General features: G+C 36.1%; 1 protein-coding gene across 1 annotated transcript in view; it reads right to left on the bottom strand.

The window, feature by feature from the left end:
* Positions 1-13,198, bottom strand: part of CFTR (CF transmembrane conductance regulator) — a gene marked incomplete at its 5' end in the record, with an annotated part of 195,052 nt that overhangs the window by 31,519 nt on the left and 150,335 nt on the right. Inside the window, one exon of the mRNA XM_079931021.1 lies at positions 7,497-7,748. Coding sequence (XP_079787147.1) covers positions 7,497-7,748 — 252 coding nt within the window. The remainder of the gene's footprint in view (positions 1-7,496; positions 7,749-13,198) is intronic.

Below are 13,198 nucleotides of genomic sequence, written 5' to 3'. Positions count from 1 at the left end.
CTGTATCTATGGCTCTCTGTTTTGTTATATTTGTTCATTTTTTTGTTTTTAGAGTTCATGTATAAGTGAAGCCAGACGGTATTTGTCTTTCCCTAATTTCACTTTAAAGAAATAAACCCACTTTAAATGTAAAGGCATATATAAATAGATTAAAAGTACAGAAAAAGATATACCATGTTAATACTAATTAAAGAAAGTTGTAGTAACTAATTTTACACAGAGCAGACATCAGAGCAAGAGAAATTATCAGATAAGGGGTACCATATAATGATAAAGGGGCCAATACTCCAGAAAGACATAATAATTTTTAATGTGTATATGCCTAACAGTGTGTCAAAATAACATGAGGCAAAAACTGACAGAATTGCAAAGAGAAATAGATGAATCCACTATTAAGTTGGAGACTTCAATATTCCTCTATCAAAAATGGACAGACACAGAAGTTAGAAAATCAGTAAGGATATAGTTGAACTCTACACAATCATCAGTCAATTGGATATAATTAACACCTATAGACTACTTTATCCAACAACAGCAAAATAACATTATTCTCAAGCTCACAGGGAACATTCACCAAGATAAATCACATTATGGGTCATAAAACACAATTTAACGAATTCAAGAGAATGCAACTCATACAATGTATGCTCTCAGAACATGATGGAATTAAACCAGAAATCAATAACAGAAAGACAGCTGGAAAATCCCCAAATACTTGGACATTAAAAAACACATAGGTTAAAAAAGAAATCTCAAGGGAAAAAAGATTTCAAATAAATGAAAATAAAAAAGAAATTTATCAGATTTTGTGGTATGCAGCAAAAGCAGTACAGAGGGAAATTTATAATATTAAATGCTATAGAAAATAAGAAATATCTAATATAGAAATATCTAATATATCTCATACAAAAAATATATATTTGTAGTATAATATAAATATCTTGTATAGAAAAGAATATGTAATACAAAAAAGAAGAAATATCTAAAATCAATAATCTAAGCTTCCATCTCAGGAAACCAGAAAAAGAAGAGTAAATTAAATCCAAATTAGGCAGAAGAAAAATAAATAAATAACAATTACAGTAGAATCAACCAATTGAAAATAGGAAATTGGTAGGGAAAATCAATGAAACTAAAAACTGGTTCTCTGAAAAGATCATTAAATTTTATAAGTTTCTAGCCAGGCTAACTAAGAAAATAAGGAGATGACACAAATTACTAACATCAAAAATGAAAGAATATTTACCTTATTTAGCATAAGGAATGTGGTTAATATTGTAATAACTTTGTATGGGAATGAATGGTTACTAGACTTATTGTGGTGACCATTTCATAATGTATGCAGATGTCAAATCACTATGTAGTACACCTGAACCTTACATAATATTGTATGTCAACTATATTTCAATTAAAAATTTTTTTAAAGAAATGAAAGAGGGAAAGTCACTACATCTCTTAATACATATTATTAATAGTGAAGAAATACTATGAACAACTCTATGCCCACGAGTTTGATAACTTAGATGAAATGAACAAATTCCTTAAAAGATACAATCTGCCAAAACACATAAGAAGAAATAGACAATCTGAATAGGCATATACTTTTTAAAGAAATTGAATTGATAATTAATAACCTTCCAAATTGGAAAGCACCAATCCCAGATAGATTCACTGGTGAATTCTACAAATCACCTAAAGTAGAATTTCTACCAATTTTCTACAATCTCATTCAGAAGACAGAAGCAAAAGGAATACATCCTAAATCATTCTATGAAACCAGCATTGCCATAATACCAAAACTAGACATTACAGATCAATATTTCTCATGAATATAGATGCAAAATGCTTTAAAAAATTAACAAATGAAATCCAACAATGTATAAATGTAAATGTAAATCCCATGACCAAGTGGGATTTATCCCAGATATGCAGGGTTGGTTCAACATTTGAAAATCAATTAATACAATCCATCATATCAATGGGCAAGAAAAATAATACGGCCATATCAACAGATGCAGAAAAAACCTTTGACAAAATTCACCATCAATGCCTGATAAAAACTCTTAGCAAAGTAGGAATAGAGGGAAATGTCATCAACTTGATAAAGAACCTCTGCAAAAACCCTACAGCTATTATTACTGAATGATGAAAAATGTGAAGCTTTCCCACTAAGATCAACATCAAGGCAAGAATGCCCCCTCTTACAACTGCTTTCAGCATCCTAATCTTAGCTAATGCAAGACAAGAAAAGGAAATAAAAGGCATACAGATTGAGAAGAACAAAATAAAACTGTTTTTGTTCACAGATGACGTTATCATCTATGTAGAGAGTACAAAAGGATCAATACTAAAACTCCTGGAATTAATAAGTGACCACAGGAAGATTGCAGGATACAAGGTTAATATACATAAGTCAACTGCTTTCCTACATACCAGCAATGAACAAGTGGAATTTTAAATTAAAAACAAAATACAATTTACATTAGCACTCCCCAAAATGAAATACTTAGGTATAAATCTAAGAAAATATACACAAGATCAGGATGAGAAAAACTTCAAAAAGTGATGAAGTAAATCAAAGAAAAATTAAACAAGTGGAGAGATATTCCATGTTCATGGATAGGAAGACTCAATATTGTCAAGATGTTGGTTCTTCTCAACTTGATCTATAGATTCAGTGCAATCCCAGTCAAAATCCCAGCAAGTTATTTTGTGTATATGGCAAACTGATTCTAAAGTTTACATGGAGATGCAAAAGAACAGTCAACACATTATTGAAGGATAAGAACAAAATCAGAGAACTGACACTACTCAACTTCGATGATTTTGGAAGTTGACTTAAAATATTAAGGCAGTCTAATAAGAACACCTTCAGTTTTCCAGCTTTTTGCTCAATGACTCTCTTTAACTCCACTTCTCTTTAACTCCACTTATCTCCTTTCCTCCTGTCTCAAGAAACAAAATAAAACAAACAAACAAAAAAAAAAAACCCCAACTACTCCTACAGGACAAAGGCAAATCCCTCTATATACCTATCCTCTTAGACAGATGTTCTTGCTTTCTCTCTCCCACCACCAACATTGGTGTTCTATATAACCCCTCAATTTAGGAATCACCCATTCCCTAAGCCTTTACAGTTGGAATTCTACCCTCACTCTTCTACATCACTCCTCTACACCTAAAGACTCTCTTAAATATGGGTTCTCACAAGTAGATGGGCATGTATCAGCACCACCTGGAAGGTGTGATAAAACACAGACCACTGTTCCCACCCCTTGGGCAGTAGGGCTCAGTGAGGCTCAAAAATATGCATTTCTTGCAAGTTTTCAAGTGACACAGATGATGCTGGTGCAGGAACCACACTTTGAGAACCACTGCTCTCAAAGACCATGTGGTAGCAGAATCAATTAGGATTTTCTGAGTTATCACCTCCCTTTATTGCTTTGGCTCTCAAGATCCATAATCTGCACCAACTTGCACCAATCTTGGATCCAATTACATCCTTTATGCATCCTCCAGTCATCGAATGGCTGAACCAGTCATTGTTTTCCACACACGCTCCATGCCTCATGTTTTTCCCTCTAAAATCACAGTTTAAGTCTTGAAGCCTCATTCTAAATGCCACTTCCTGTGGAAAACCTTCCCTGAATAGCCCAACTCCTAGCCAAATGATAATAACTGCTTCCTCTTCTGAACTACCTTAGCATTTTATCTACATATCTCTTATTCAAGGGTATAATTTTTGGGGGGGGGAGGGGAGCTCTTTTCAAGAATAAAGATTTCAAAACTATAAACACAAAATTATGTACAGGGCCTTGAAAGGGGCTCAGGCAAGTGAAGTTCTTTGAAACCTCAGCCTTGTTAGCTTCAGAGTAATTCTGCTTTAGCTGTTACTGGATTTCACATTTCCCCTTTTAGAATGACATCTTCTGTGACAGATCTCTCTCTCTCTCTTTCTGTCTTCTGTCTTCTTTCTTCTGCTCCTTCTTTTTCTTCTTTTAAGAGAAGCAGGTAAAATAGGACTTTGAGGTCAGACAGATCTGAGTTTGAGATCCCTGCTACTTCACTCACTTAACTGATTGTTAGTTTCTTCCACTATGCGCAAAAAGGGTAATAACATCTACCTTTGGAGTTAAAATAAGATCAAATGTGATAGCAAATAAAGGTCTTTAAACAGTGCTTAGGACATGATAAGCACTCTATAAACATCTATAGCCTTATGTGAGTGATTTTCAATTCCCCCAAAGCACCTAGGGAGTGTCTTGCAAAGACACATCACCTGCTTCCTGTATAAAGGTTCAGAGAAGATGGAATGCCTGAGCATATTGCTTCTTCCTCACTTTACAGCATCTCTGATTACTACTCTCGCATCAAGGAAACTACCTACAAAAACAAGGACTCTGAAACTCTGTCACTTTACTCGGACTTGTTTGTATTTAATTTAGTGGGCAAGTGAGCATTGGAAAAGCAAATGGATGGGAGAATGTCAGGAGGAGGGAAAGCAAATAATTTACCAAATCTATTCCTCCTGTGGATCAACCTATCTGTTGCTGTTGTTATAACTTCACAGCGCTTTTGGCATCCATCCTGGTGACCCTCAGCTGCCTATGGCATTCACTGATGTATAAGCAAGAAAGAGTAATTAATTATGCTTTTCTCAATGGAAGGGAAGAATGAAGGCAAACCATTAATTTTACTTAGTTCCAAAGCATAACTTTAGACAACCTCATTCTAATATTACGGGAAAATTCAGTCTAAAACCTAGTCTTTCCATTTATGCCCATTTATACTTTTCTCTCAGAAAAAAAAATCTCATTCTTGATGAGCATAAATATAATAGAGAGCTAATTTTAGTAGTATGTGAATATATTTTTCCTAACTAGACTAAAAGGTAAGTCAAAATTTCCAGTGTGCAATTTCAAGCCATTTAGCATAAGATGTAGAAAATTTTTGCTCACTCTATACATTTTTCTTATCAGAACTTTGCCCAATACATCCAATTATCAAACATTCCTAAACCCATGGGCAAAAGCAAGTGAAAACAGTCTGTTTCTGTGTTGGTGACAGTGATGGTGGCCTAACGAAACTTACTGACCATTATCTCCCCAGTTAAAAAAAAAAATCTCTGTTTGAGATTAAACCACAGAGAGACGAAGTTTTAAAATTCAGTTTTCAGCGAATTCGTTGGTGGCGCAGTGGTTAAGACTTCACGCTCCCAATGCAGGGGGCCGGGTTAGATCCTTGGTCAGGGAACTAGATCCCAAATGCATGCCACAACTAAGGAGCTGGTGAGCTGCAACTAAGACCAGCGCAACCCAATAAATATTTTTAAAAATAAATAAAATAAAATTCAGTTTTCATAAGAAGTGGCCCTATTGTATTCTACCTCAATTTAAATGGAAAAGAAAGCAATCAAAACAATATAATACTCCTGCTAGATTTATAGAGTGGCCCAGAATAAGGAATCTGGAGAGAATGCAAAATCACATTTACACAGCATAAAATGTAGGGAGAATGACCATCCCTTTCTCTAAGAATCAATTCCAGAATCCGTATATTTGAGTAACTTCTGTGAATTCAGCCCAGCTCTGGGATCCATAAAAAACACTTCAAAATAGTACAAGGTTATTTTTGCTTATTAAATAATAAAAAATTATTGCTTCATAAATAATTATAACTTAGCACATTATTGGGAAAAAAATTTAACAATCCATACCTTGATGAAAACTCCAACTAAACAAGAAAATTGGAAAAAGCTAAGAAAAAAAGTACCACTTGTTTGAAAGAGTGTCAATTACATAAAATTTAAGAAAACTTTAGATGGAGTCAGCAACAAAATATTTCCCTCACCTGAAATGGAAGATAGTTTCAAGATGCAAAATCTAAAACATGTTATAATTTTGGTTTATTTAACAGCTTCTTTAGTTGGTAAGGTAGCAATCAATTAGATATTCTGCAAGTAGAATCACATTTAAAATGGTCCCGGGGCTTCCCTGGTGGCGCAGTGGTTGAGAATCCGCCTGCCAATGCAGATCGATTCCTGGTCCAGGAAGATCCCACATGCCACAGAGCAACTAAGCCTGTGCGCCACAACTACAGAACCTGTGCTCTAGAGCCCGTGAGCCACAACTATTGAGCCTGCATACCGCAACCACTGAAGCCCACGCACCTAGATCCCGTGCTCTGCAACAAGAGAAGCCACTGCAATGAGAAGCCTGCGCACCGCAACAAAGAGTAGCCCCTGCTCACCACAACTAGAGAAAGCATGTGCACAGCAACAAAGACCCAACTCAGCCAAAAATAAATAAGTCAAATAAATTAATTTTTTTTAAAAAAAGATCCCATTATATGCCCAGGAGTGGGATTGCTGGATCATATGGTAGCTCCATTTTTAGTTTTTTAAGGAAACTCCATACTGTTCTCCATAGTGGCTGTATCAATTTACATTCCCACCAACAGTGCAAGAGGGTTCCCTTTTCTCCACACCCTCTCCAGCATTTATTATTTGTAGACTTTTTGATGATGGTCACTCTGACCAGTGTGAGGTGATATCTCACTGTAGTTCTGATTTGCATTTCTCTAATAATTAGTGATGTTGAGCATCTTTTCATGTGTTTTTTGGCCATGTGTATGTCTTCTTTGGAGAAATGTCTATTTAGATCTTCTACCCATTTTTTGATTGGGTTGTTTGTTTTTTGATATTGAGCTGCATGAGCTGTTTGTATAAGCAACCTAAATGTCCATTGACAGAGGAATGGATAAAGAAGATGTGGCATATATATATATATAATATATATATAATGGAATATTACTCAGCCATAAAAAAGAACGAAATAATATCATTTCCAGCAACATGGATGGACCCAGAGATTGTCATACAGAGTGAAGTAAGTCAGAAAGAGAAAGACAAATATCATATAATATTGCTTATATGTGGAACCTAGAAAAATGGTACAGATGAACTTACTTGCAAAGCAGAAATAGAATTACAGATGTGGAAACAAACTCATGTTTACCAAGGGGGAAAGAGGTGAGTGGGATGAATTGGGGGATTAGGACTGACATATATACACTACTATGTATAAAATAGATAACTAATGAGCACCTACTGTATAGCACAGGGAGCGCTACTCAGTGCTCTGTGGTGACCTAAATAGGAATGGAATCTAAAAAAGAGTGCATATATGTATATATATAACTGATTCACTCTGATGTACAGCAGAAACTAACATAACATCGTAAAGTAACTATACTCCAATAAAAATTAATACAAAAATAAAATAAAATGGTTCCATTATATAGACTCAGGACTTTGCAAAGTATATTTCACATGAAACAATGACTTCATATAATAACTTGAAAATATTTGTGTTCAATATTGGTCCTAGTCTACAATAACAGTGTTACAAATGGATTCTACTAACACATTGCTTTAGGCTACTGAAATTCACTTACTGAACACAGGTTTAACAAAGGAAGCAATGTTTAAATCTCACCCTCTGGCCAGGACTTATTGAGAAGGAAATGTTCTCTAATATGGCATTCCCACCGTCTATATACTTCACTGTGAGGTCTTTCACGGTCATTCGGCCCCCTGAGGGCCAGATGTCATCTTTCTTCACATGATGATTCTCGATAATCATAACTTTTGAGAGCTGGCCATCCTTGGATGGTTTCAGTGACTTGTTAGGTTTACCATCTTCTGCTGGCATATCAATAAACTTAAAGACTCGGCTCACAGATCGCATCTGAAATAAAAATAATTTTTAATTTTTCTTTAAGAGCTGCAGACAATGTCGTAATTAGTTTGGTGTTTGCTAAAAAATAACTTTTAAGATGGGATGCTAGCTAGTCGTCACTTGGTTATTTGTTAGGTTTTTCAATGAACTAACAGGAAATAACTGGATGTAATTAAAAGCTTAACCAAGAGAATTAACTAGGATTTCCATAAATGTGCTCTGTATAAAACTGCTTGTTTTTGTGATCAGTAAATTCTCAGTTATGCAAGTCACACATAAATAGCCAAACTCTACTCAAGGGAATAGATGATGTCAAGGGGAAAACTTTTTTCTACCATGAGTAGTACTACACAATGTTTTACAACTGGTATATTATAATAAAATGTTTCACACCTCTAAACCACTACATAAGAGTCTTGCCTTACTCTCACAGTACATTAATAACTATCAACAATTCTATGTCAGCTGGGTGGTAAGTGGACTCTTGAGGCTTAGTAAATTTTGAATAACCACAATAATCTTCAAACAAATTTAAGTCACTGGCATATATCTGTAGTTAAATATTACATTTTTAATCTGAATTACTTAAAGATCAATTTCCATTGCTGAGCAAAATGTGACTGTGTATAAGAGCTGTATTTAAAATTCAACCATTTTTAAAATTATTTTTTAAAATGTATTTTATTGAAGTATAGTTGATTTACAATGTTGTGTTAGTTTCTGATATACAGCAAAGTGATTCAGTTATGCATATGTATATAAATTCTTTTTCATATTCTTTTCCCTTATGGTTTATCACAGGATATTGAATATAGTTCCCTTGCAACAGTAGGACCTTGTTGTTTATCCATTCTATATATAATGGCTTGCATCTGCTAACCTCAAACTCCCAATCCATCCCCCACCCCTGCACTGCCTACCCTCCTTGGCAACCACAAGTCCATTCTCTATGTCTGTGAGTCTGTTTCTGTTTTTTAAATAAGTTCATTTGTGTCATATTTTAGATTCTACATATAAGTGATATCATATAGTATTTGTCTTTCTCCTTCTGACTTACTTCACTTAGTATGATAATCTCTAGTTGCATCCATGTTGCTGCAAATGGCATTAAGAAATTCAACTATTTTTCAAAGGTGCTTAAATTCTTTAACAAGAACATATTTCTCTGAACAACTATAATTTATTGGAATTTGATTTTTAAAATAGCCTGGCATATAATAAGCATCCAATAAATATTTGAAAAAATTTAAGTGAATAAAGGGATAAATATGTGAATGATTAAATATATAAATAAATAAATGAATAAGAAGAAAGAGTTGGAGACTTTGAATTCACTCAATTTCTTTTTTTTTTTTTTTTTTGCGGTACACGGGCCTCTCACTGTTGTGGCCTCTCCCATTGTGGAGCACAGGCTCTGGACACACAGGCTCAGCGGCCATGGCTCACAGGCCCAGCCGCTCCGCGGCATGTGGGATCTTCCCGGACCGAGGCACAAACCCGTGTCCCCTGCATCAGCAGGCGTACTCTCAACCACGGCGCCACCAGGGAAGCCCTCAATTTCTATTTTTAAAAGATATCATCCTTGATTCTATGGCTTAGTCCTTCACAGGTGTTAACAGCTTACTAGACAGAAATTTTTTTGTCTTAAAAGTAATTGTTGATTCTGGCTTTACCCAGTCAAGATTTTAACCTTCTCCTTTACAATGTTAATTTCTTATCATTGTATTTATAGTTAAGGTTTAGATTATTAGAAATGATTCTTTTTGCAAAAAAATGGTGGGAAGAAATGCCTTTGGGCATATGTCTCTATTATTTCTATTTTTCATTATCAAAAGGTGAAATGGGAAGAATTCTTCACCTTTAGTATGAATGACTGGTAGATGAATCTGAGAAGTTTAGACATTGATCCTTAACTGAACATTAAAAGTTCCACCTTAGCAAATCTAATAGCGTTGCCTGTTTTCACATGCACTGATCAAGCCTGCTGTTTATAAAGAGCTTTCTTCTGTCTAGTAATTGTGTGCTTCAATTTCCTTCATCTTGAGACTATCTTTGAAGTATCTTCAATAATTATTCAAAATTCAAAAAGGGAATCCTTTTAAGCCAAACCCACTGTAAATGGAAGTGAAAAGTATCCAAAGCCCACATCCATCATAACTAACTCTAGAGGAAATGAAAGGCATATTATAACTAGTCCTCTGACATAGTATTTTAAATTCCAAATTATGGGTGATTTTCAGGGTTTGTTAAATCCTGATTCAGTTATTTTTTATTAATTTTGAATTAAAGTAAACTGTTGACATTGCTGCATGTCAATGCTGTGAAGAATTCTGAACTAGTCTTTGGTTAGGTGCTTTAGTATGTCAAGAAAGGTACTGTATAACAAAAATCTATCGTATTTTCATACTTCCAAGCAATCAAAAAGAACATTTAAATATTGCTATCTAAACTACTCAAAATTATATGTGGTGTTATTAGAAAATGACATTCAAAACTACTATTTTGGTAGCACTAAAATGTAGTGGATAAGCTTTCTGTGTAAGGATTTGTGTTTGAGTACAGCAAATTACATTCTCCATTAGCAAGGGTGAATCCAGAACTTCTTTGTTTGCTTGGTTTTTTTTGTTTTTTTTTTTGCGGTACGCAGGCCTCTCACTGTTGTGGCCTCTCCCGTAGCGGAGCACAGGCTCTGGACGCTCAGGCTCAGCGGCCATGGCTCACAGGCCCAGCCGCTCCGCGGCATGTGGGATCTTCCCAGACCGGGGCACGAACCTGCGTCCCCTGCATCGGCAGGCGGACTCTCAACCGCTGCACCACCAGGGAAGCCCTGTTTGCTAGTTTTTTGAATGCAGAACTTCTAATGTCAGCTGTGATAGATGGAATGTACCTATCAAATTTAGAAAACAATTTTCAACTCGTCACCTTTCATATAGTCTAATTGCATAAAGTGACCCCAAGACAGGCTATTATAGTTACCCACAGCATGGTCAAATATCCCTGACCAAGAACTACTTCACCTTAACAATGGGCACTCATCCACAGCACATGAACATTCACTCAACTCAATGGGTTAGAATATTTTCTGATGGGAAGAAAAGGTGGCTAGGGCAGACACCTGCATTATGGTCAGTTTATCAGCCACTGAAATGCCACTACTGAATAGATGATGTGGCCAGATAATGTTATGAATTGCTAACTAATTCCTTGTACCTCGCAGGCTCTCCAATTTGCACATTCTACTTTCACTGCCTCTCAAAGGAGAAGCTACATCAGAACCAGAGCACAGAAAATCATTTCTAGTCTTGCAAGTTGCAAAAATTTGCCTTTGTAGTCAGAGATTAACAGTTTGAAAATTTTGAGCCACATGAATATTGCCTTTTAAGCTTCAAAAACCAAAACCTGAAGGACACAAAGCACAGTGTTTATGTAAAAAACAGTAGTCATGGATGAAATTCTGATGGATGAGAAATAGCTTCTCTCCTCACTGCACAATCCAACTCATGAATGGGCTGAGACACCAGTTCCTCTTAGAAGAAGCACTGCCTTGCAACTGAACTCTGGTTCTCTCCTCAAGTAGATTTGAGGGATTTTAGAACATAGGAAGCCTATGCCTCATTTCTAAGGTGGAGCCAGGAATGAGGAGGGCCTCAGAGAAGCTTCCAGTGCCCGGCATGGCACAGGAGCAATAGAGTGGACACGGATGCTTGGCATGTCTAGACATAGATAACTTGACATCGCTTCAGACTTTCTTGTATTTCCAGAATGGTGCTGAAGGGAAGCCAAAGAATCCCAATGCTTTGATCCCTCAGGGTCTTCCATTCCTCAGAGACATGGAAGCAGCTGAGAGAGAGAGAGAGAGAGAGCTCACCTAGGGAGAGCTCAGAATCAGGACCAGAAGGACAAAGACCCCATAGACCTGGACTGTACACTTCTAGGTCAGAGATAGTCTCGGAGACAGCAAGCACAACAAGGGACAACCTAGGGCCAGACGCCCCCTCCTTCAGGGTCTTGGTATCCTGTAAACTCCACTCACAATTTATTATAGTTTCACTTCTAGGAAGATCTCTGTATTTGCTGAGGTTGTTTCTTCCACTCGGCGGAAGGCATGTTCAAATAGAAAATAAATTTGACTATAGCACAAGTCATATTTCTCGTACACTTGATTTCACAGACAAAGATTCATACCTGCAGTCAGGGATGGATCCAGGTTTGGTGGAACCTGAAACTTCAGTAATTTAGGGGACTCTTCTTAAGAAAAAGAATATATATACAATGAAATCTTAGCCATAAAAAGGACGAAATATTGCCATTTGCAGCAACATTGATGGGTCTAGAGAATATCATACTAAGTGAAGCAAGTCAGACAGAGAAAGATAAATATTATATGATATCACTTATATGTGAAATCTAAAAAATAATACTAATGAATCTACCTACAAAACAGAAACAGACTCACAGATACAGAAAACAAACTTATGGTTACTAAGGGGGAATAAATTAGGAGTATGGGATTGACAGATGCACACTACTATAAATAAAATAGATAAGCAACAAGGATTTACTGTATAACAACAAGGATTTACAGGGAACAATATTCAAAAAGAGAGAAGAAAGAAAAAGAATTAAAATTCTGCATAAAAAATTAAGTATAGGGCCGTCAAAGGGTTCCATGCAAGTGGGAGAACGTGAAGCTTACATCTTATGGGCTTCAGTTAAATCCACTGTGGCTATTACAGTAAACTTATTCAAGCATTGTTTGTTGTATCTTCCCCATCTAGTGTTTACCATCATGCAGTCCCTTAATAAATCTTTGTTCATAACGAATTAATGCATTGTTCTACCTCATATGCAGAAAGCAGTTTCTGAGCAGGGAGAATGACAGTGCTGTGAGGACCTTAGCAGGAAATCCAGGCTGCAGTTGTAGCCTCGGCCTCTCAGCTTGAAAATATACACTGCTATCTGGATCAGAAGGAAGTTGTAACATACCAAACTATTTTTAGTCTCATATATTTGTCTTCATTGAGCTTTTTAAACTAACTTAATCCTGTCTCTAATTTGGAATGTCTAAACATTTTCAGGTGATATGTAAAAACTGCTACGCCATTGTCCAGCTATGTAGATGGAGCTGGATGGAAATTCAGAGTTGGCAATTTTCAGAGTTCTGTAGACGGAGTCGGGCAAACTCCTTAACCTTAAGCTGCTGCTTCTGTGCATAGAAACGTGTTTCCCGAAGAGGAATGAGGGGGAAGCTCTGTCTAGCCCACTGACAGCAAAGTCTCAATGTAGCCATTACCAGCTTAGGTGGAAGAATGTGTCTTAGATTTTAAGAAGTAAATGATGAAGCCAAAATGAGACTCAGGCACTGAAACATCAAACCTTTCCTCACATGAAGAGGAAAACTTGATATAATTTGCACAGACTTCTATAAAATTGGAGTTTAACTAAAATGAAGTGGGATT

This window comes from Stenella coeruleoalba (assembly GCF_951394435.1).
Source record: "Stenella coeruleoalba genome assembly, chromosome: 9".
Lineage (NCBI taxonomy): Eukaryota > Metazoa > Chordata > Mammalia > Artiodactyla > Delphinidae > Stenella > Stenella coeruleoalba.
The sequence above is the reverse complement of the archived record's forward strand: the minus strand, read 5'-3'. Positions and strand labels throughout refer to the sequence as shown.